The sequence below is a fragment of the Anser cygnoides genome, chromosome 5 (genome assembly GCF_040182565.1).
Source record: "Anser cygnoides isolate HZ-2024a breed goose chromosome 5, Taihu_goose_T2T_genome, whole genome shotgun sequence".
NCBI lineage: Eukaryota > Metazoa > Chordata > Aves > Anseriformes > Anatidae > Anser > Anser cygnoides.
Genome location: NC_089877.1, coordinates 50,178,765 through 50,204,053, shown reverse-complemented (window position 1 = coordinate 50,204,053; position 25,289 = coordinate 50,178,765). Strand labels below are relative to the sequence as shown.

Here is a 25,289-nt window from a genome sequence, read left to right as displayed (position 1 = left end):
TAATTCTCCGCAATGTAAAACCTAAGCCCTAGCTCAACTTCAAATAACTGAATAAAAAAAAAAAAAGTTTCCACATCCTGCAGCTAACCGTTGCCCCTGCATTCTTAATCTGGGCACCTGAAGTTGTGGCAAAAGCTTTGCCCCCCCTGCCCTCGTTCAGGAGCACTGACGCATGTGCTGTCTCCACAAGCGCGTGTTCCGATGTGCACACAGACGAGAGAGAAAGCTTTCCAGGAGGCAGGCAGCTGTGCTCTGTGCAGGAGCAATGCCGTGGCAGCCCCTGGCCTCTGCTTGATATTAGAGCAGTTCAGGAGATTCAGCTGTCCCTCTGGCATTAACACCTGTTTGTGATGCAGAGGCATGTAAAGAAATGTATATGGGAAGGAAAAAAACAATTTGAGCAAGTAGCAAGGGGGAACAAATAAACCACAGCACTGACCAGCGGAAGTGCCAGTGTTTTAGAAGAGAGTAAAATATACACCCCAGGGGGATGGCTTTGGAGCAGAGTGGCGGAGGATTTGGTTGTTTTCATATAAATGATCAATATGAAGACATTTTGATGAACTCTTCCAAGTGCATGTTTGTATGACTATACTAAAATTCCCACGTTTGCAAATGTTACTTGGAAATCACATGCATTGCACATCCATTTATACCAAGGGCTGCAGCAGATGTGCCTGACTGTGAACTAGGCTCATCCTCGCTTGCTTGCAGCAGGCTTGGCTGTCTGGGAGCAGCACTGATACCACCAGGCCCAAGACCCAGCTGCATCCCAGAGACAGAGAGGCATTGAGAACTGTCAAACAGTTTATGAGTAACCAGCTGTCCAGTAGGACCGTAGGAAATGTGTGCAAAGGGAATGTAATAAATGTCAGACAGCTCGCAGTCAACAATTCAGTGGCAGAAACAGAGACAGAGTTGCTGAGTTAACAAGGGTTAGTCTGTCAGAGCCTTGCACTTTGCCCAGGACTTCCACCAGGTGAAAAGCAGCTCCTCTCATTTGATCAAAGCACTGGCCTGCTCGTCTGGGGGTGCTTTATTTTTCTGTTGCGCATCTGTAAATGATAAGAGAAGGTGCAGAACCGCAGGGGAGCTGAGGTAAAGCAGCTGCAGGAAATATTAACTGAACTACACCGTAGAATCAAGATCTGTTGCCCCTCACAAGAGGAACCTGAGCATTGCAAGTGAGATTACATAAATGCTGGTAATCACATGGTAATCACAAGAGGATTCTGTACAATACCAGAACAAGAGAAAAAAAATGTAAAGAACTCACTTGATTTTTCTTCTTTAATGGTGTACTCCAGCACATCAGGAACCTCATTTTGGACTGGCAGGCGGACTGCAAGGACCATGTTGTTCACATTACCCTCTTTCCTAACCAAGAACATCTGAAAAAGGAGAAAAGGAATCAAGAGCTTAGCTACGTTACATGAGTTTCTGAAGTTTATTTTAGGTCATTGACAATGAAGTTCCTTATCAGTTCAATCTGCCTTTAAATGTTCTTATTTTAGCTTCATTCCACTTGGTCAAACTTTACATGACAAAAATAATGACTAAAGGGACATTTTATTCAGGTGAAATTCAGACCTGCCAAAGAATCAGCAAGATTTCTATGCATCACTGATGTCCCACTTAAGCCTAAGGCAAATTGTTTCACTAACAGAACAGTATAAAGCATCACTCCCAATTTGCCAAGTGATGCTCCTCACATAAGTGCCCTAACCCATGGAGAACTCACCCCAGAATGTCTCAGTCGATGTCTAAAGCAAGGGAATCACTGGTACATTGAGAGGGAAAGGATTCAAGTGTCCATACATAGAACATAAGGTCAAAGGTTCTGGTGACCACAGTGACTCATAGTGGAGTTTTATCACAGGTCCAGAAGTCTCTATGACTCCCTTTAGGTACTTCGGGGTCTCCCGAAAGCTTTCTTTCCTCCTGGTCAAACAAATCTCATTCCACAGCCTCTCCTCACAGGATGCGCTCCAGTCCCTGGCCTGCTGCTGAACATGCTCCAGTTTGTCAACGTCTTTTGTGTACTGGGAAGTCCAGACCAGGGCACAGTGTCTTGACAGGGTCTAACAAGTGCTGAGTCAAGGCAGACGACCACTTCCCTGCATCTCCTGGCCATGCTCCTGTTCATACAGACCAGGATGCCACTGACACTCATTACTGCCAGAAGCACTCTGTCCTGTGCTCAGCACCCCCAGGGCCTTTCCCACAGGGCTGCCCCAGCTGGGCAGTGCCAGCCTGGATTGAAGCTGGAGGCTCTGCCTTCCCAGGGCAGCACTTTGCATTTGTCCCTGTTGCATTTCATAAGATTCCTGCCAGCCCCATCCCCACAGATTGCCTAGGTGCCTCTGGATGGACGCACCCCAACAGGACCAGTGAAATACATATTTAAAAAAAAAAAAAAAAAGAAAGAAGAAAGGAGAAAGGAAAAGGAGAGAGAAGAAGAAGGAGAAGGAGAAGGAGAAGGAGAAGGAGAAGGAAAAGAATAATGGAAAAAGAGGAAGAAAAATAAGAGTATCTTGTTCTTTGCATTGTGTGAGCTCCCAACCGTGTTTCTAATTAGAGCTCATTGTCAAGTATATTTTTAGCTTGTACCTTGAAGCTGGAGACACAAAGACAAAGTAATCTGCACTCTTATCTGTTCTTTGATAGCAGCTTATAGCAGGAGAGAGTCAAAGTATTTTCATAAAAATGAAATTAAAAAAAATTGTCTAATTTTAGAGTCTGGATATTAATATTAGAAAGAAGTGTGAGTTGATAAAATGATTAATCAATTATAATGCAGTGAAAATCTAACAAGAAACCATTAATTCCTTGAGAGAGGAATTTAAAAAGAGCTTGTCTCAAAGCCAGGACTTTTCTCCGCATGACTCGCAGTCATAAGGGCATCTCAGGGCACTTTGAAGCAACCGTGCTAAACACACAGCCTTGCAGCAGCTTCACAACCTCACACAATGAGGTCTTGGCCTCTGCCATTCAAAAGAAATCCAGCTCCCGTTGGCTCAGGTCCACTGACAATGCAGAGAAAAATTCATGGCACATAGGTTCATGACGGAAACATGGTTATTTCTAATGCAGTGCAGTCCCCACCTTCCACATAAGAGAGTATCTGCAAGTACGAGCCTTAGAGGCTCTCCCTTCCTCCGGTCTTACAACCCGTGTGACAGAATGGTCCGTCCAGAGGCTGCTGCTGCTGCTACCTTGGGTCTTTGATAGCACTATCTCACATCGCATCGGTCAAGTGTTTCATTTGAAATTAAAACAAGGAGAGAAGTGAAACCTGGAAATGAATCACTTCTGTTTTCTGATCAGCGCGCCTAGTTGCCATGGCTCCAAAGGCTAAAATTGGACCACAGATGCTCAGATGAGAGGGAGGTGGGATTTCTGAGCTGTACCCAGCCCTGCTGCCCGGGTCAGTACCGGCATGCCAACCAGTCTCTTCCATTTTCACTGGTGGTGGGAAAGGCCTCGGCTGTTCTGGGAGGTGCGCAGCAGAGCCCACACAGCACCCACGGCATCAGCAGGCGCAGCCCCCTGCCGGTCCCCGCCGTGGGACACCTCTGACCTGCCAGCTTGTTTCCTCCCTGCACAGAGCCGTGCTGGAGGAAGGTGCGAGGAGGAGGAACCGGGGCAAGATTCACCCCCAAAGCTGCTCAGAGGTGGGGAACAGCCCTGCCTGCAGGGAGTGGCTCCTAGCCTGGGAGGTCAGGGCCGTACATGGCTCTGTCAGAGTCACTCAGGTCTCCCTCTTCAGTGGGTACAGGACAAAGATTTCTAGAGCATAATTTGCCCGCCTGATTTGACAAGTCTGGCTTAGGGTGAGGTGCAGGGCCCTGCATGCTGCGGGGTCTCTCTGCCCATCAGCGCCTGCGGGGTCCCTCTGCCTCTCTCAGGAGCAGGCCCTGCACTGCGGGCAGCCCATGTTGGTCAGGCAATCCCACCACTGGGGTCATTCAGCAGTGTTAGCTGTTAGCCCTGTGACAGATTTTACCCTGACTCAACCAAGGGGCAGGCCTACACCTCCTCAGATCAGCAGCGAGTGAGTTCCCGCTGTGCTCTGCCATCAGCTCGGTCCATTTGACAATGGGGATCTGCCTTTCCCACAGAGCTGGTTTTCTGAAGCAGGCTTTCCAGAAGTCTGCTATTTTCAAATGTTCAGCTTATGGGGACCAAATATTAGGTACTGCAATAGAAACTACTCCCAGCTACTTCCAGAATTTCAAAGCCTTTTCTTCAGGGATTTTTTTTTTATTGCTCCAAATTTGAACAGTCAACATACAAACTCTTCCATTGCAATCCCTCAGCCTAGCCTAAGATCTAAGAAAAGTCTCTCTGCTCTGCTCATTTGCTCATGCTCTCATCCACTATGCCCCATGAAAACCTCCTATAATCCTGATGGCTTCTAACTCGAGCCATCGACAAACAAGGAGGTTCTTCATGCTCCTTCTCTCCAGCTCCCTGAGTTCAGGCTACATCTGAGCAACCATAGTGCTCGTGCACTCCCTCCAGAGTTAATCCTTGTGCCTAGCAAAGGGACAGAGGTTACTAAGGAAAAACAGAACACCACTTCTTTGTACCCATGCTGCACCAGGCCAACATCCCCTCTAAAAATCTCCAGATCTTGGAGAATTGTATGGCCTTCCTCAATCCAGATACAGCCTTGACTGGAAAGATTTCTCTCTTGCAAAGTAAGGCTGTTTCATTTATGCTTGTTTGTTTGTTTGTTTATTATTTTTATACTATTCATTTAAAAAATCTCTTGCTTGAAATAAAATGTAAGCACAGCTGTAGGAAAAATATCGCAGGAGGCCGGATGAGAGGGTGTCTGCAGAGAAGCATGAGCCCAGGAAAAGCCAGGCACAGGTTCCTGATTTTGTGGTGAATAGGATGGCATCCCCAAGAAACTACATGCTAAGTAAATAAAAGCAGACAAAATTTCTTGCTCCCCAAAACCATTAAGTTTGTCTTGTGCCACTGTGTGTGGCTAAAGCACCAAGTGGCAGTGGAAACAGAGAGTTTAAGTTGCTAAATATTTTTGCTTCCACATGAAAAGAAACACTGCTCCCCTAAACAGCTCTACCAGGGACAGGAAATGTGGTTGTCTGAACCAAAAACCACTTTGGACTTACCCCTGCTGCTTCTTTGCCAAGTATTGCCCCAGCCCTTTCCTGGTTCATGTTCAGCTGAAGCCAGACGGGACAGGTCTTGATGAGTTTATCAAGGATGCTGATTCCTGGAAGCGAGAGGCAGTTTCGCAGGGCAGTGGCCTGACAAAGATGTGTCTCTTTCCCGTCTTCACTGGTATCGCTGCTGGGGCTGAAACACAGCAAAGGAGTCCCTTGTAAAAGCAGAACGGCAGGTGGAAATCTCTGGGGGAGTGAGGACTTCAAACACACGCATGCAGACGTGCACACACAGGGCACTTATGCACGAGGAGAGCTCCTCGAGGGGCATCAGACCGAAGATGCCGTGCTACGACAGAGGCAGAGTGGGCACACAGGCCCCGACAGACAGGTAAGACCCGTCCCGAGGAACATGGCCTCGTGTTAATAATACACGCCTGGCTTTCAGACCACAGGCTTGCAAGGTGTTTTTTGCTGCGGGCTGTTGGTTTCAGCTCCTCTACCTACCTTGCCTGAGCAAGGCTGCCAGTGCTCAGGCAAGGCAGATCAGCAGGAGCTGCGAAGAGGCACCGTGTGGTGCCTTGCCCCGCTCTCGGAGCCCCTCGGGGGCAGTCTGCCAGCAGTAGCCAGGGGCACGTCGGCTGCTCTCGCTTCTTGGCAGCCCCGCTGTGCACCCAGCGAGGCTGCCCTTAGGCAGCCTGCAGAAAGGCAGACCCAGACATCTCGCTGACTAAAAATAGCGGTGAGCGCTCCGCGGCTGCACCAAGGGCCTGCGCTGGAGGCGGCGGCTGGCGGTTGCAGCGATGGACACGTCCCTGCCCCTGCGCCCCGCGGGGCCTGCGGCTGCCCCTGGGGAACTCCTCCACCTGCGCTGCCAGTCGCAGGGCACAGGGGCTCAGAGGAGGGGGTGTTGGGATGCATTCAGCAGGAATTTGTCCCCTACAGAAGAGGTATCGGAGTAATTCCGGGCCCGGCCCAGCCCAGCCCTGCAGACTGCGCTCGGTTGCTCGGTGCGACCCAGCAAGTCCTGCAGGTCAAGACGCAGAGGACGCAAACACAACGAACCCTTTGGAAGGTTTGTTTGTTTTAAGTAAATAAAAACAGATGCATGGGCCATGCTGAGTGACGAGAGGGGCCATCCTGTGGTACCACATTAGCAACACCCAGTCGGACGTTATTCTCAGCTATGGACAAGGCGTAAGTATATTGAAATTATGCTGTTGGGAATCCTAAAGATCTGGGGTACACTCTGCTTTAGATTTGTGTCCTGATCAGAGAGACAAAGAGCTCCGAGACAAAGAGAGTCCATTTTTAGTCCCTGCAGCCTGATGGCAGAATGGTATCAAATGCCGGTTTCCAGCTCCGGCACTGATTCAGCAAGGCATTTATACAGGTGCTTAACGCTGCAGCCAGTGGGACTGCTGACAGTTCTGGTCTTAAGAGCTCTACTGGACAAGGCTATAGATGCACAGATATGTGCTCATCATTCATCCGATTAATTGATTTTAAAAGTAAAGGAAATGTAGGAGAACATGCACAAAGTAATATGTTCTTCTGTCTCAGTTTTGCTGCTTAGACGTCAGCTGGAAAAAGCAGGACTCTTGATTTTGATTTACTGTTATTTCAAGTCTTTTCATTTTCCTTTTTTTTTTTTTTTTTTTTAAATAAAAAGAAAGATATGGATCTTAAAGTAGTACATTTCAAACAAGGTCTGACTTAAACTACTAAAAGAGAGTCCCTTCAAAGGCCTAATCTAACACAGCATGCTTAGCCCGAAATTTAGTATTTATAAAAATAGCCTTTGAAATCCCAAAACTGAGATTTTATTTTTAGTAGTTTCTTTTTTCTTTTGCAACCCTATAGAGACAGCTTCCTTAGAAAATGTATGATCCTCTGCAATCCCAATTGCTGATTCAGAATATTAGCCCACAGATTCATGGTTATAATCAATTCATTTTCAATGTCATGGCAAAGGCAAAAAGAATGAGAGAACTGTGCTTAAAAAAGCAAATAGAACTTTCTTTTCACTTGTGCTAAAAGCCCAGCTTGTCACATAGGTGAGGAAATTTCTTTTTGATACAACAACTTATGATTTTAATCAGCATCATCTGAGCAAACATAGAGTTAAACAGTGGAGGGCAGCTTTCGGAAGTTAACCCCTATCACCTCTTGGTTTCTTTCTTTAAAGCAGAAACTAAAAGAAACAGCCAGTAACCATGCAAAAAGAAAGCGTGTGCTAGATGGCATCATTCATACTTGGTAATGGGAAAGAAGTAATGAGCTGAAGGAAAAGACAGGTGAGTTATAGTGAAATACTCCATAACACTGTTAGCGAAAGCTACTCCACATATTAGTCACGCAAACGTGAATCTGTTCTTGCCAAGGATGTGTGAAACTGAGGGCAAAAGGAGGCCAGTGCTGATAATGCCTTCCTGTGTCACCAGGAGGTGACGTGCATTGCCCTAGCTCCAGTGATGCTGAACTCCATTACCCATTAATAAGGTAAGGAGAAAAGAAAAGGGCCAGCAGAGCACCAATACACATGAATCCCATCACCTGGAGGGAACTGAGCGTATCAGCAAAGGCAAGGAAATGATACAGAGTGGCTTGGACCCAGAGATGAGCTCAGGCCAAGCGTTCCCCAGTGGGGGAGCTCAGCCTTGATGCAGGCAGAGGCACCCAGCCCTCGGCTCCCTCCGGCAGGCACAGCGCCTGCACGGAGCCCTGCTCACAGCAGCAATGCGGGCTTGGCACCGGGAACAACTGGCTGGTGAGGAAAAATAACAGAACTGAACTTGCAAAGCATGCAGATGCGTGTCGGGCTCCTAATCCAGGCTTTAGAGAACAGATGAAAACCAGAAAATCATTCCAGATTTAGACATGCAAAATAAAAATTGAACAGTCAGAAAAGATTTGTTTTAATGGAAACATCTTGTGATTTGAGTGTGAGGGGATTTTCAGTGCAGATAATTAAAGGCAGTGGATGAGGCTTTTTGGCAGGAGAGGAACCCAGCCTTTTGGGGACCCTCAGGGATGAGAGCCCTGGTGTGGGGTATCCTTCCCACAGAAGCCAGCCCAACCCAGAAGAAGGAAGCAGGCTGTAATACCTGTACACGGGGAGGAAAGGACAGCCCAGCAAAAGGGGAGGCTGTGATAAAAGGGAGAAGAGAGGAGTCATTAAGGTCGTATTAAAACAGGGGAATGTTAGGCTAGACGCTTCCTGACAGCGAGTTATAACAGGTGATGGATAAGTTCCGAAGAGAAGGGGGAGAGAACTGCATTGCCCAAATCTCTTAAAACACCATATTTAAAGCACTAGCAAACACTATTGAGCCAAATCCTGTGCTGGCTAAGAAATGGGAGTGAATGACCTAACAGACCTCTTCCAGCTGTGATGCTGTGACCCATGACACACCAGTTGACGCAGTTATGGCACCAGTGCTTGACTTCTTTCCTGGGTGCAGCTGTCACAAAGATCCAGATGCCAGGCTGTGGGACTGCTTAATCCACCAATTTAATCTGGCTGCATGGTAGCTCTGGTAGCTGCAGAGAGAGGAGGGAGCACAGGCAGCTCCCGGGTTCTTGCTGTGCTGCCAATTGAAGGGATTTGCGGGGCCGTCGCGGCGAGCAGACGGCCTTTGCTATTTCACTCACTCAGAATTCACACATTGGATGATTTTGAAGCTCACAGTTTTCAGAAACAACATGCCGTTTGGCTAACACTTTCCCCCTTCTCCCACCGTCCTGCAAACCCCTTTGACTGGTACAGGCAGGTGCTCATTTTTGTTATGTGTGATGTGAAGCTGCAAAGCTGGCCTTAGAGCTGCCAGCTTTACATTTTTTATTAAGTTCTTCCTGCAAAGTGCTTCTAAATTGCTCTGCTAAATGGAACTCAGTTGGGATGCAGGGGACTATGTGTTGCATATTGATTGGCAACACAGATTAATTAATTGCACAGTGATTACACGCATACACCTGCCCCAGTTTGGCAGAAGTTATCAGGTTGCTTGGTTGAAAGAAATAATAATGACAATGGTGATTTGGATTACTGCACAGTGACTGTGCACTGACAAAACGCTTTCTCTGCTTCAAAAACTGAGCCACACTTGCCAGCTGAATATTCCCAGAAATCATCAGAACTACAAGGAGAAATAAGCCACTAAATTTCATGCAGGCTGGGGCATACCCTTGCAAAGGACTTCTGAGATGTCGCTAGGAACTTGCTGACACTAAGTGCTGAGATGCACAGCAGTTGTGTGCAACAGCAGCGGTGACTGACAGATGAGTTAGGTCAGAGTTTCCATCCATGCCAGCCCCCACCAGCCTCCGCACTCCTGCACATCTGCAGCTTCTCCCTGCCACCAGAACAGGTCTGAGAAAATGCATCAGGTGTTATTAAATCTGAACCTTAAATCGGAAACTAAATGCTCTGCAGTGCACTGATTACTAATGACCGAAGTCCTTTCCTTGTTTAAATCAATCAGGTATAAGAATTAGCAACTAGTCTTTTATTATTACTTATTATTATTGCTTCTGTTTCTCCCTTTGAATATTAGAAGGCATCAGGAGAGAACAAGAGCAGTGGTTTGCTGTGCTGTCCTCAAGGAAAGAGGCACTCTGGAATACCTATATTCACAGCAGAGCAGGCGCCACAGCTGCTAAAATGACTGCCAGTGGGCTTGTTACTGGGGAACTGAAGAAGGACAAGAGACCTTAACTCCACGTACCGGTTGAAGAGCAAGTTTTTGCACCAAAGCCACCTGGTACCTGAAGGGATACTATTCGAAACAAGCCAGTTTGTGTCTGATGCTCACTTGTGTGGAAACCCTTCAAGTGCAGCAACACGGTTTACAAAGCACAAAGGAGCTGAAGAAGGAGGAAAAGCTAGAATCTCCTGAAGCTGGCACACCAGTCCTGGTGGAAGTAGATGGACAATGTTGGTAATTCCTGAGGCTGAAAGAGAGAACCACGAGCAAGGAGCTCCATGGAAGGCGTCAGATGATGGTGCTGAGATCACACAATTAAAAAGACTGACAGAAAACTCACAGCCCTGTTCTATACCATGTGTCACAACCAACCCAGTTGGACTCAGTCTGCCACTGGTGATAGAGGCAGATAATTGAATCTGTTTTTTCACAGTCACCTTCATGCTGAAAAGGGTATGAAGTTCGGAACCTAGCCCACTGAAGAAGGAATAATCAGAGTTAGAAGAGTAGCAGCAAAAAAGTGCAACAAGGTTTCCTTAGCTAGACCCATTCTGCATACTTAACTACCCATGTTTTTCTTGGCGTAATATCACTTCTGATTAGATAGACTCATTAAAAGACTCGTTAAAAATCTTTGTTTTGACACTTGTGAATTCATGTGCTGTTCTTTCATCTTACTGGAAGGGAAGTTAAGCAGTGTCACAGCTAAAGGGCCTCAAGACGTATTTTGCTTCCATCTTAGACGTGGTCATTTCTCAATGCCTTCTCTTCATTTTCACAAGTCAGTCCATATTTGCTCCTTTGATCAGTTCAGAACAAACTAATCCAAAATGGAGGAGAGGGATTCATTTAATTTATGGACCTGTGTTAGGTGACCTTGCTTAAGTTTTGTTTTATCTCCCAAAAGCTGATGGAATGGAGGCTGGTACCCCAGACACCTACTGAGGGAGCTCCATCATCTGTAAACTTCTTGAGTCATTTAATCATAAAACAGAGTATTAAGAAACTGGGAGGGCAGAAAAGTGACTCATGGAAAAACCCGAAGCAAAATAACTAACATTATCCATCAAAAGTTGATGCCACATAGTAAATTTGGACTTTACTGAAAGGTTTTTTCATAATAGAGCCAAGAGACCAGACAGAAATCAAACCAACAACAGAAAAACAAACAAACAAAACAAACAAACAACAACAAACAATGAAAAAGCCAAAAAGCAGTGAGAGAAGAAAGTTCTTGAGGTCTTCAGAGATCACACCCAGCTGATTGGCACCCTTCAATTAGAAACAAAAAATAAGTTTCTTGGCGGGCAGGCAAATGTCAGAGAAAAGATGTAGGTAGTTAAGCAAGAAGGTTCCTGCATTGCAAAGTTCTGAGATGTATGGAAAAACTGGATAATGGAAGTGGCAACGACAGGCTCAGTGTGTCCCACGAAGCAGGTTTGGCTGTTCAGTAGTCCTTCTTACCTTGCAGGCTTGTGTTACTGGTCTGGCTCAGTAATGTATGCGTAGCTCAGGAAGTAGTGCTTCTCAAACTGTGGTCTGCGGACAACCTGTGGTTGGCAGAGCACTTCCTCTTGCTCACTGCTCTCCTTGTTTCCACTCTAGCTTTTATGTCCACCCTCCGTTTGGTCTTTGATCTACAGTTGATGCCCTGCGTTTCCCAGCCTCTCCTCTCAGCCTGTAAATCACCATGATTAATAGCCAAGGCAGCAGCTGTTCCAGCTGCCAAGAGGTGAGCAGTAAGGCAAACCAATGGTCCCTTACATACTGTCCGTTCCTCCAGTATCCCCTGCACCTCACAGCTCACCAAACATCTCTGTTCACCACTTCACTTTCTGATACAGACACCCTCAGCTTCAGCAGTGAAGGTTTGCACCCTGCAATTGAAGGCTCACTTCGGTGAGCTTTTTGTTACACACCAGGGATTTCCAAAGTGCCCCCCTCTGCCAACACTAGCAGGGGGTTGTATGCACAGACTGCAGGTATCCACCTCTCCCCAGCTGGACCCCACCTGTATGTGTTCATAGCTGTTGGCCAAATCATCACCCTGTCTGAGAGCTCATCTGCTGTTAAATCACCAGGCACTCACCTTCCTGGTCACAGAAGCCACAAGAAATCACAAAGTATGAGAAAGTACTATTATACTCCATGCGGGGATCGGTGCAACCACTAGTTGTACAGCTGGAAGATCAGTAATTGATGTATCAAACTATCAAGTAATGAGCAACCACAACGAAGCAGTGGCAAAACTCCTGTCAAAGCCTCTGGTTTGGTCCTGTCAGCCAACGTGAATTGCAGGAGTCCTTTCAAGGAGAAGGAAGGTGTACCTAAATGCTCACTAAGTTACTAGTTTCACTATGCTTCCTAGGTTCATTAGGTCTGCCCCTCTATTTACATGTATATTATAAGGAATTGCATGTGCACGAGAAAACCAAACAAAATGCAAACTCATTCACATTGCTGCTGATACCCGGGTCAGCTCTACTAACAAACCAGCAGTCCATCACTGACAGCCATGACCCGGGCAGAAAAAAAGATAAGAACAAACGTCGAAAATTCCCTGAAGGAAGAGGCCTTCTTTCAAAACCCAGTCCAAGTTGTTTTCCTCAGTCCACCCTTTTCCTGCAATTATTAATGTAGAAATTAATGCAGATACTAATGCATGTGAGCACCACAGTGAGCTTGAGCGAACACATTCTATTGGTGCAATGCGACTTAGCTTGTACTTAACTCACAAATGCTAGTTATCTTTAACCTTGCACATACAATTTTTTGCACTCCACAGTTTGACTCAAAATATCTTATCAACTGTCTTTCTCTTTTTCCTCAGTCAAAACATACATTCTAGCCTTAGCAAATCACCCCTTTGCAAGGTTTACTGCTCTTACTGTTCAACAGACAGTGGCTGTATTAAAGATAAGTCTTTCTCCCCCGTATTCATAATCAGAGCTCTTAGGTCATTTGACCTTTGCCTGTTTCAAACCCAAATTATTCTCTCAGGAATTTCAGCATATCAGCAAAACTGAAGATTTTTCTCTGTGTGCATGCAATGAAGAATAATTTGTACTTCTGCAAGGCCCTTTCACTGCAAAGAAGAGAGCTTCTGAAATGCAGGACTAGCCAGAAGTCATTTCTGCCAAGGCCAGAGAAGCCAAAGAAAACAAATTTTCCTTAAGAAAAAGCTGCAAAAGTATTTGATGGTCAATTCTATTTTAACTTCTCTGGAAAGGTTTTTGAGGTGCAGGAACCAGAAACAAATGTTTGGAAGAAAAGGAACAATTTCCTAGGCTGTAAGAACAAAAGAAAGTCAGCAACCTTTCTCTCCCTGTGGCGTCAGAGCACTAGAAGGGCCCAGCAGAGCCACCAGCTGGACAGAAGACAGATGAATTTGTTCTGTGCCTTTCAAAAATATGTGACGTGCTGGAAGCACAGAGTACCTTGTTTTGACTGAAGGGCCAGGGTTATTGGAGGTTTCACCTCGCCCTTTCTCAGCTCATCAGGCCAGGAAGGAAGAGAGGAATGAGAACCCTGGGAATGTTTTCTCTAAATTGTGTTCACTTAAAAAAGAGGGGAAAGAGAAATGGAAAATAAAGGAGAAGTTCCCAAATTCAAACTTAATTAAGAATATATTGCAATTTTGCTTAAATAGAACCTTTATGTTTCAAATCCTATATATTAAAAATGAGTCAAAGTTGTATAACATGTCAGAGCAAAAACTCCTTTAAGAGTTGTAAAATGTTATAAAATTTAAAAAATAGTTATAAATGCAATGTCTTTCCTCACCTTGTGAATGAATTTAGTGTAGACATATGAGATACATGAGATACAAGGCACTAACCACACAGACTTGCATGAAGCTAAGCAGTCTTCCCCTCTTCTAAGAAAGACCTGCAGAAGTTTATCTCAGTCTTGATTTGCAAATAGAAATGTTCATTTCACTAAGGGAAACAAATCCATTGAACTCTCGTCCTGTGATATCTCAAGGAGCAGAAATGGGCCTTCAGCGTTTCAAGGCTGGTGCCCCTCCCATTGGGTTAAGGGTCTTCAAACCAGTCATTCAGTCACTGATCTGCAAACTTACTTAAACACAAATTTTCATATTTTGGGTAAGATTTTGTTCCAATTTCAGTGTGAATTTCAACACGTGGTGCTGTTAGTAAAAAAAAAAAAAAAAAAATCTAACTTTATAAACTTACTCTTTGTAATTGTTTATCCTTACTCCAGCAGTTTCAGATTCCACATATTTAATTTTGATTAGGCATTGGAGAAGTGTGCTTATTTCTTGCTTATCAGGGATCTGACAGGATCCCTGCCTGCATTCACAGTGATGTGAAGTTAGGGATTTGCTTTCCCAGGGGAAGAAGACAAAGAAGAAAATGGCTTGTTGGGGGATTTCAGGGTAATGGAAAGGTGGTGAAGAGTGCTGGTCCCCCTGTGCAAGGATGAGAGAGGTGTTCTGGCTTGCAGGGCTAAGCTGAGCGACCTGCCCTGCCGGTGGGCATGGCCCTCACCACCCTGTGCTGCTTGGACAGCCTAGGGCCGAAGGGCTGGTTCTGGAGACGTGTCAGACACCTCGAGCTGTCCCCACGGCAGCTGGGAGCTCAGCGTGTGACTGCAAAACCTGCCAAGCAGCAAGGTAAGTCTGTCAGCTCCCACAGCCCCAGCTAAACCCCCGCTTGTTCATCTAACAGTGCTTACAGTCACTTGGCCACCAGGGCTGTGATATAAATAAACCATGACCCAAAGGCTGCGGCTTCACAGCAGCTGAAGACAATCCATAACAGCGTTGCCGTGGTTATGTCCTCCCCAAAACACCACTGCTGCACCCACCCTCCTCTCCTCTCCTCTCCCCTGCCCTCCCGGCCGCCATTACGTCTCTGACCTGAGGCAATCCGACTGAGGGGGTGAGAGGGCACAAGAAGGCCTTGTGTTAGACACAGCTCTCTGGCCCGGCTCCCTGCTCAGCTCAGCGAGGCACAAACAGACATTTGAAAGGGATTCACCCCACTGGCACCAGACACCCTGAATTACTCCCTGGAGCTGCTGCTTCTCCTCCAGTAAGGCCACAGATGCTCATGGGTGCACAGGTTCCTAAATCAAACACAACAATTTAGCTCCTAACGTCAGGCAGGATGAACCAGGCTAGATCTAGATAGCTAGGCCCAATTGCAACGGGAGATGCCAGAACCCCAGGTCCAGGGACCTACCATGCAGCCGCTACCACCCATCTCTCTGACAGGCTGCTCTTCACAGAGCCCCTCAGGCAAACTCCACCACAGTTTCCCAGCCCTAAGGCCCCATCCTGGCTGGGGAGGTAATGCTGTCACTTTAGGTTTTGGCTTGGAAAGGTTACCAACGAGCTCCAGTCTAAAGTAACTTGCCAGAGAAAGAATTAGGATGGGAACTCAGTACAAAATTACACCAAAATGCTCCGTGTTACATGTTTGTCCTCTGGACAGAAAGGAAAGTGACCCAAAGCCAACCTCCCTTCTGTCTGCTGATTCAGCAGGAGAAGCTCTGAGCTTTGCCTGGTTTCTGTTTTTTTGTGTGGGGTATCATGAGTGACAGATTTCTTGGAGAGAACTCAAGGGAAAACAAAGGAAAGAGAGAAGAGAGAATAAATTCTTGGCAGGCAAGATGAAAGGTTGGGCCAGGTCCCGGGCTGTCATTTAGCCAAATATGTGGGACAACCTTCTTTTGCCTACAAGTCTGCTAGCAATTTGCAGAACAGCATTGCAGGTAGCCAGCAGGGCTGCCAGTCTCCAGACTCTGCTAATTTTCGGTCTCTGTTTCCTTGGTGAAGTTTCCCAAGCAGCACACAACTTAACTGAGTTCATAAGGGGCAGCAACTGCTTCCAGTTCTGCCCAGCAGCCGCTTTTACAAGACAGAGGCTTCATAAAACTGGCTTTCTCCAGAGGGCCACAGGAGAAGTGCACCTGAGCTGTGAGGACTCCCTACATTTGGCAAGGTTTCCCCAGCATCCAAAGGGCTGAACGTATTTAGTTGGTTTCAACAAAACACTTGAAATTCCCAAACAATTCGTTAGCCTTGCAAAAGCAAATGGAAAGTACTAATTAACATAGTCAGGGAATTATTTCAAGTAGTAAGACAGGTCTTTCAATCCCACCAGAAACAGTGTTGTCCCACAAATTGCAGAGAGCAAATGCCCGCAGCCCCAGCCCTTGCAGGACCAGATCTGAGCCAGGACTGCAGTCCAGCTCAGAAAACAACTTTCTAGGGCATGGTTTCATGCTCCTCTTAATCCAGGGCAATGGCAAGGATACTGCTGAAAGGGCAGTCCCCTGACCGCACTTGCACATGCTCCCCCCTCTTTGCTTTTCCTGCTTCTCTTGCCTCAGATCTAAAGGCTGTGTAACCACTAAGGAAGTTGGTTCGGCACCCTAATCCAGCAGAAAACTCATCCACTAAAAAGAAAAGGCTTTCTGAGAACCGGATTCTGTTTCTGGCCTTACCCCAAACTTAAAGGATGGTTGAGAGCAAGGACAGGGAATAAATGCATTACAAGGATCGAAGGGTTACGGAGTGACTATAACCAAATCAGCTCCATGAGCTTGTGCTCTTCAATTTCTCTTCCTACAGTGGCTGTAGTAAATACCTGTCTTTAGCTGGTTGCCAGGAGGCTTCACATTCGTGAGACATCCAGCGATCCTCTCTTTATACGTACTAAGGCTTTATATTAATCATACAATGTCATTAAGATGAGTGAAAAAGCCTTGTCCCTTTTAAAGGTATTGATAATGCAGAAAGCAGAAATTCTTAACTTGACCATAAACATATTCCCTGTTTAGCAGAAAGGTGATGGAAAGTCTGGGAAAGGCACACTGATATGCATGTATATATTCATCTGTTTGAAAAGAGCTGCATTCTTCAGCACTCCCTGGCTCGTGTGCATCTAATAGAATATCTATTTAGGAAAATGTGACTAGCATAACCAGCTATGCAGTGCTCACATCTGCTAATCCTTTGCTGCTCAAGTAATCATCTTCACTTGCAAAAAGATTTATACTATTTTGGGTGCAGGCAAAGAGGAGCTAAGCACTCTAAACCTCTCCCAGCTGAAACCTCAAGGGAAGCATTACCTTAGCATTCCCACTCTGGCAAGATACATTGATTTTGAGATCCCATTTCTGGAAGTGGGTAGAATTACTTTAGATAGCTCAGAGAGACACAAAATGGACAAAGGAAAGGCTTGTGGCTACGATATTTACCATATTGGGTGACGCCTGTTGCTCTATTATATTTGCACAGCTTAAATAACTCTGCTTGCTTGACCACAGCTGCTCTGCAGCGCTGTTTTATCATGCATTTAAACACACACATATACACAAACTTCACAGCTAAAAAACACCAGCTGAAAGCTTGCCTTGTCCGTCTGAGAAGCAAGAACCCAAGAGCCTGGAAGGGATTTCTGTCTCAGTTTCTCTCTGTTGGAGTTACTCCGGACTGACACCAGCAAAAACCTCCAACTCGGCCACGTGCACGCCTGGGGATTGCTTCAGTCAGGGGGAGGTTGGGGTTGCACACGTGTTCCTACACTGTTCAAGCAGCTTGTCGATACCAGAGTGCTGCAGGGAAAGAGTGGGGTGCCAAGGGTCTTGGCAGAAAATACAGCATGTGCATAAGCAACCTTGTGTGCCAGCCTCCACTGTCCCTCTGCAGAAGATGGGTTGCCACCCTCACGCATCTCTACCCTGCGCAGGAGCTTAGCAGAGGTTTCACAGCCAGGTTTTAACCCCTGCAAATGCTGTGCACCCTTTCTGGTGGTTAGTCCCCCAGGAGTCCTGCCCCCGGTCAGCTGTCTTCTCACTGCTGCTTTTCTTTAAGCCACCTAGACCAATGCTGGAGCCTGGGCGTGCCCAGCACCCTTACACGCCCTGCTTTGCAGTATAGATGCGCCCTGCCCCTGTCGACATGATTTTCAGAGTATTCCCCTGCTGGCTGGCTCTCCTGGAAGTGTTGCCCACCTTCGTTTGACTGGTGGGTACACAGGACAGGGCTCAATAATATATACACACCTTCCAGAGCATTTGCTCCTCAAATTCAAGGGCAGCCCCTATTGGTTTCACTCCATTAATGCAGTGTTATGACCCCTACAGTCCATGGCTAGAAATTCCAGCAATTTCACCCAGCTTTGAGCAAGTCCTACAGCTCTGATAAGAGTCAGTGACCCAAGCCATTCCCACTAGGGCTGTAAGGGCATTGCCTCCTCTCATTCAGTGAATGCTGGAGAAGAAAGCACCTTTATTAAATCTCTTAGGTATTACCTGTGCCCAAGTTTTAAGAAAGAATTTTTCTCATATATCCCTGCACAAATACTAATGTTTGAAAGACTTTAGCATTATAAAATACACAAGCACTCCAGCCCCCTCCAGCTCAGAGATAATGACCACAAATATTCACTAGGGCAAAGAAAATCACTTCCTTCTCCACACACAACCCCATTAAAGTTTGGGCGAATGTAACTGGGAAAACCAAAGACTGGCAGAGTTTTGTTCTCTCCATCCTCACACTGAACCTCCTGTAGGAGCAAATTATTTCTCTTAAGCCAGACAGAATTAGTTGACCAGCAGGATTTCTACTATAGACTTTGCAGCCTTGAGAAACTGATAAAAGGACCTCCTCCAAATAGAAGAATGTTTTTCAAGCCTTTCTCCTAAACATCAGTATCATCTTGCCTTTGGCCACCTTAAAAACTCCTAACAAATTTCAACTAATCAATTCTTACATCGCTCTGATGATATAGTGCTATTACTCAGTTATAATTCATATCTGGGACAACCGTGGTACAGAGAGGGTAAGATCAGTAAGCAGGTCTTGCCTTTTTGGATGATTATTGAAAATAAGCACCATTTATTTAGGGGGGGGTCTCCTTATTTACTTATCTGTATTGCAATAGCATCCCCAGTCCTCTGTACGGATAAGCACCAGCACGTTCATTACTGGTTAGGGTCCCTGCCTCGAACCGGTTCAGTAACCCAAATGCAGCTGAGGCAGGTGGATGTGGCTGCAGTGCCCCTGGGGAGAAACCCATTCACAGCCCCACTGCCTTGGGGTTTAGCTCTGCTGTGAATGGCCAGCCAGCCAGAGCCCCAGGGGTGGAGAAGCTGGAGGAGGAGGAGGAGGCAGGTGGATTTTGTACTTGGTGACAAGAGAAGTGACTCTCTAGGGACCGTACCCAGCTGTGAGAGGTCACAGGAGCTCCTTTGAACCGTACGAGGCACGTGTGTAAGGGGTGGGTGGGGTGGACAGAAGCTGAATTAAAGGCAAACGAGTGATTCAGTCTCGATCCTACTCCTAGTGCAAACCTAGCCCTAGATGAAGATTTACCGTGGAGATTCCACTTTAGTTACCCATGATGAAATACCCATTCAGAACCACAGAAAAAAAAATAATCTGAAAAGTGGAAAGTAATCTAGGACACCTGGTGGATTGTGGACCACCCCTTAGACCAGTGCCTTTTCTGAGATCCAAGAATTGCCGCTTAAATGCCTTTTTAGCACGGCTTTGCATTAACTGCTTCCACTGTTTTTTGAAGGTCTTAGAGTAAAACAGCTTTTTGAAGGCCTTCTGCAGTAAAACAGACTTTGTCCATTCTTGTTTTCTGTTTTGAACCGTAACTATTCTAAATGTAAATCTAAAATTTCCTTTGGTAGCATGAATGCTTCACACTGCAGCTGGGAAAGTGTGGCTAGTCTTCAGGGACGTCGCAGGGCTTTTGATGACCATCCTTACCCTCTGCTCACAGATCCATCCGTGGATTCTGTCACAATTCTTGTGACCAGAATTCGGTCAGTCATTCCAAACAGCTGCCTTTTCTTTCTAATGACCCCCCCAAAGAACTATTTATTTCTATTCCCAAATGCAAAAAAAACTTACTCCCTTCCAAAATTATACTGGTTAAAGGCCTGCAATGGACAGTATGCTGTCCTAGTTTCACTAGCTCACTTAGATTTCTGTGCTCTTTAACAATCAAAGCAGGCAAGCACTTAAAGCTCTGGGAATTTAACCTTGCTGCAGCTTCTTTTTCTAATAGACTGGTTTTAGGTATTTAATGTCTGTTTTTCAGGTCAATTTAGAGATCTTTCTGAGTCTCACAAACCTATGCTGCTAATCTCTGAGAAACCATCTATATTTAATCATGGATGAGTAAAAATACAGTCCTACTATATTTTTAGTAGGAAAAATACTACAAAATAGACCCTCTCTGAGATATGCGAACTACGTGCACGTGGTGTGGCAGGGGATGGAGCCAACCCAAAGCAGCGCCAAGCAATCCTCACAGCCACTCTCCAGGACACACCGTTGAGCGTGCATAGCTGTACACACGGAGTGAGACAGCTGCATCCACACACACGTGTGTATTTCAGCCTATACTGCCTCTAGGTTGGAACATCAAGAGAGCACGTAGCCATTTAGGACAGGAAGTGAGAAACTATCTTTAGCTGAAACTGTAGTGGAGAGGAGATGAACAGAAGGTTGCTTACGGCTTACATTCATGCCCCCATTCCTATGAACGCTGGCATGGGGCTGTCTGCAATGACGAGGAGCTCCCTAATCAAGGGCAACTTTTTGAGTGTGGTCTGCACCCGAGCTATCGAAGGGCCGGTGGCCTTCCGCGCTAGCACCAGCACCACTGCACAAAGTGCTCAAAGCACCCGCTGAGGCTGGCGATCACACGATGAGTCAGTGTGGTTGTGAACACGCTTTTCTCTTAATTGAATTTCAGGAGATTTTAAGTCCACTCTGTGAGTGCACCAAGCCTCTTTAGAGAGCACCTCTTTCTTTGTATCTTTACAGTAATATCCTGATCCTGGTGCAACGCAGTTATTTCCTTCCTGAGAAGCACCATCCTGTGGGAAAGGAAAATCTTCCCCTTTATCAGAGTTTGACAGACATCAGAGGGATTTGATAACACTGGTTTGTTTCCAGCTGCCTGAACTGTCCCTTCCCCACTTCAGCACAGCTCCCCACATGTACTGGGCTGAGGGTTTTGTTCAGCAGCACTCTGCATTGTGCCCAAGACCTTCTGAGACCAACACGACTTGCTCACCAATTCAAGCCAGCTTAGATTATAGTTCTTCTCATAGGGCAGCTCTCAAAGAGAGTTGTATTTTTCTTTAAAATTGTTTTCTCAGTTCAAACCTGAAAATGTTCGTGTTAGACTTACTCACCCTACCGCAGAGGGAGGTGTGTAACCTGGGCAGGAGAGCCATTTCATATAAGAGCTTTTTTGGCCAACAAGGATTTAAAAGCACCCATTCAAGCATAAAGGATGGGTTTGACAGGACGCTTACCAGAGTTGTTCTCTGGCATTCTCTACACAGGAGATCAGATTAGATAATCAAATCAGTCCCCTCTGGAGCTAAGATCTGTGAGCCCATGAGAGTCGTTCGGTTCCCAGACTCCTCCAGTTCTTGGCCTCTTCTTTCTACATTCACTGCATGAAATCAATGTCAATTGTGATGGTGGGTTTTGTGCCAAAAGGACGTGGCTCCAAAAAGATGTACAGTCATCACTTCATTAGCTAGCCTGGTGCCCCAGAAGTGAGAACCGCTGTAACCCATCCCAACTGCCTGCACCAGCCACTGTCCTCAATGGCTATTTAATATTTACATATTGCTGATTATGTCTGTCTCGGCTCCCGTCTGCTCTTCTCATCATCTCCTCCGTACATTTCCCAGATGTTGGAATGAAGGCATATACCTTTTCATGAAACCGTGGTCACCAGGCTCAATCAGCTCACATTTCTCCAGATGTTTTGTGATCTCATCACTTATTAACGCTCCTAGCTGAGTTAGCCTGACTCTAGCTTGGATAACTGGTTATAATTTCCTTGCTCCTCTCCAACCCGTTTTGGAAGAATCTGATTAGACTGATTTCTATCCAGCCCTTAGTTAGCCTTCTCCCCACATCTGTCTCTGAGGAGCTATTGGTTTTGGATGCAGATTTCTTCCCAGCATCTTCCTGCCATTTCAAAGGTGTAAGTCAGCACAACCTCCTTAGTGATTTGCTATATGCCAAGTAGACCCTTCGGTCACTGCAAGGACTAGATACACAGACACTTTCCAAGTTGCCAGGGTACTCCTATGATAATTAGCACTACCATAGTTTCTGTGCAGGTAAGGAAGTTTTCCCATTTAATAACCCACAATTTTCAAAATAAATTATTAACTAAATAAATAATCAAGACCCAGGTGGACAAAGGTACAATCTCAGCAATTGCTCATGCAATTTTTGTGCACAGAATTTTAAATTGTGTCCAAATTCTCCCATCATCACTTTACCTCTGATACCATCTCTTTTGAAAGCCACCAATTTTATCTACAAATACTTTATGAAAAATGTGCCTACTTCCACGTGAACATAACCAAAAAGTCACATTTAGTCAGTCACATTTCTAATTCCATACCGTGTTGGAGGCCACAAAGTGTGCTCGCTGAAGTGTAATTTTTTAGGATCTTCAGCAATATTCTGACATGCAAACAAAGTTGAAACACATTTTTTAATTACTTAAGTCCTTATTTAAGAGTGGGAGATAGACTGTAAATAAAGACATTCAGTTAATGAAATAAAAGTATGTTATTAAATTATTCAGATGCTCACAGATTTATGAAGAACACATGCGTTATGCCCATTCATGCTTCGATATTCCTTCAACCACTTATTTACAGCCCAAATCTAGGGTTTGTGGCTTATTTTCTCCTGCAACACTAAACTGAAAGCAAATCTTTGTAAGTGTGTGACTCCTTTCAACCAAGTTAAGAAAGAGATAAACAGTATAAATCTTTCAGTTTCTCAGTGTGTGGCATCTTAACTATCACAAATGCAGGGAGTATCTGCAAAGTACCTATTCCTTGGATTGCTATCTACTAAGTTCCTCCTGTCAGTCAGCTGGGATTTGGTTCTTTCCTTTTTTTTTTTAATTTTTTTTTTCTTATGGCTATGTGATCCTTGTCCCTTGGTGTTTGACATTAAGTTGAACTGAGTAATTGTACCTTGGACCAGGCGTAACATTGTTCCTTGTGACTCAGTAAATATCTGAAGGCAAAAGCAGTGACAGTTGCAATGCAGGGTTTTCCCTCCATCCCCTGCACTCCATGTGCACATTTGGGACAGTGCTATGGTGGAGCTATAGCTGCCTGTCAGCAGCTTTTCTACCCCCTTTTTGACTGTGCGTGCTGCAAGCCGAAGGAGACTGAGTTGCAGCACACTTGGTGACTGAAAATGCAAGTACACCGTACCCACGCACCTATACAGCTGCTTCTACTGCACCCACCATGGACACAGCTAGGAGCTTTCATTCGTGGGAAAAAAAGTCTTTCTAAGTGTGTCAGGCAGATAAAAAGCGCTCTTAATATCTGGTATGTTTTTCCAGGGGGGTGACTGGAAGTTCCAGCAGCTGTGTCATTTTCCCCTGATTGTTTTCAACAGGAAACAGAAACACTCAGCTTCAGCATCAGCTTTATGATATAACTGAGCCTTGGGCAGATTCCAGCCTGATCCTGGAGCCCTGGCAGCTGACTGTCCTCCCAGTCAAAACCTGTTTTCTCTCCCACTGTGTTTTCTTGGAGCATGAACCTGCAAGGTGCTGTGTCTGTTTGCCAGGAGCAAGGAAATCCTGGAGTCTTTTCCTAACCGAAAGTACGTCTGAAGTCTCCTGGGAGTCTGCGGACATGGTTCGTGTGCACCTTCGCTAGGTAGGGCTGGAGTGAGCACCAGCTTGTAGGGACGAGCCCTTACCCAATTCTCAGCATTTCAGTAGAAACAAAGCAAGCCTCCCAGGAAGGATTTGTCACGTTTCCAAATAGCACAGAACTCCCTTATTCTGTCCTTTCCCCTAAATTGCAGCTTGGAATTTGTGATTATTCTTCCCTAAATAGCTGAGACTCGAGTTAAATAAAGGTATCGCAGTCTGTTTTCAGCTGGAACATGTTAGCTAAAGGAAATACTGTAACTTACAGCATGATCGTGCCACACCATTGCGATTGTGTAGCTGAAACCCCCCCAGCCAGCTTGCAAATGCAGTTGAGAGCTCTTTGTTAAGTGGGAAAAGCAAAGCGACATAGTTACTAAAAACAGTGACTTAAGTTTCAGGACTTACCCTGAGTCATCCCTGGCTCCCTCGTCTCCGGCTGATGTTTTCATCATTACAGCAAACTTTAAGATACTTTCTGTTTCACAGTGGCTTTAGAGTTCCTTGGTAAAGAAAGCAATTCCTTGCCATCGCTGAGCAGAACCTCCACATCCTTAGGTTTGTACTGAAGATGGTATTTCAAGGGACTGCAGGGGGAGGATGTGTGAAACCAGCTTCAGGCTCGGTAGTATCGGAGGGCAGACAACTAAACAAGCACTGAAATGAAAGCAAACTGCCAAGAAGGTCTGATTTTAGCCTCTCTTATTTCTACTTCCTGTATTTATATGAACGGGGGATTTCAGGAAGAGGCAGTCTTTGGTGGTCAAGGGTGTGCGTGTGTGTGCGTGCGCGTGTGTATTATAAAGCCATATTTAGTAGTGAAGGCAGGTTAGCCTTATTAGAGAGAAGGGCCCGAGACTGTCAGCTTCCAGTTTGTTTCTCTAAAGTAAGTAAATTTGCGGGAAATTGTTTTACAGACTACAGGTATGTCAGTAGGCAACAGAGCATGGTGAACTTTGTAAAGGATTTTATAAGCAGCAAGGCAGTAAGTCTCCGTCTGCAAATTCCTGAAGCATGTGTATTTCTATTGCTTGAGTAACTGGAACCAGATGGAGCTTGGAAACCTTTATATTTACACAGGACCTGAGAAAGTGAAATGTCTAACACAGGCAGAGGACAGTTACGCAAAAAAAGTTCCTAGTTAAAGCAAAAGGTAATGGTAAGGCTGTAAGACTGCTGGTAAATGAGTAGCTATCCGTGCCGCGAAGCTCCAGACAGCCTCGGAGCACATTTGACCTGGAGTTACTTAAGTGGTTGAGTGGTGTTTGCCGTACTGGAAACCCAACTAAATATAGTCCAGCTGTGGAGGCTGGGGACTGACAGATGTGCTGTCAGACGGGGCTGGTGGCACTCCTATTTGGCAGCTCTGTCATTCAGGAAATACTGGATGTTGGGAGAATGCATTATGGAAAAGAATACAGCAGAAATATGAAGCAGAGGCAGAGAAAAGCAATTCGTGGAACAGAGAGGGAGACCTTTTTGCTCCTTTTATTTTCAAAAGGAATTTCTCAGCTTTCGAAGATATTGTCCAGTAAGCAGGCTGTGCCATGCAGCCCACCCTGGAAATGGAAATGCCAGGCAGCTGTCAGCATATCAGTCTGAGGGCGACTAGACCTCAGTGTACAGCACAGAGCCAGTTCTGCTGGCACTGAGCTAGGGGGAGTCCGAGGGACCATTACCATCATCAAGACGCACCTGTGCATCTCAAGATGAACTCTTCTCAAGGGTTT

At 45.7% G+C, this 25,289-nt stretch overlaps 1 protein-coding gene across 1 annotated transcript in view; it reads right to left on the bottom strand.

The window, feature by feature from the left end:
- The window catches only part of RIN3 (Ras and Rab interactor 3), a 68,198-nt gene extending 43,466 nt beyond the window's left edge, over window positions 1–24,732 (bottom strand). Inside the window, exons 1-3 of the mRNA XM_066998271.1 lie at window positions 23,968–24,732; window positions 5,145–5,331; window positions 1,277–1,391 (exon numbers count right to left, since the gene is read on the bottom strand). Coding sequence (XP_066854372.1) covers window positions 1,277–1,391; window positions 5,145–5,331; window positions 23,968–24,014 — 349 coding nt within the window. The 5' untranslated portion in view covers window positions 24,015–24,732. The remainder of the gene's footprint in view (window positions 1–1,276; window positions 1,392–5,144; window positions 5,332–23,967) is intronic.
- Between the last annotated feature and the right edge of the window lie 557 nt (window positions 24,733–25,289).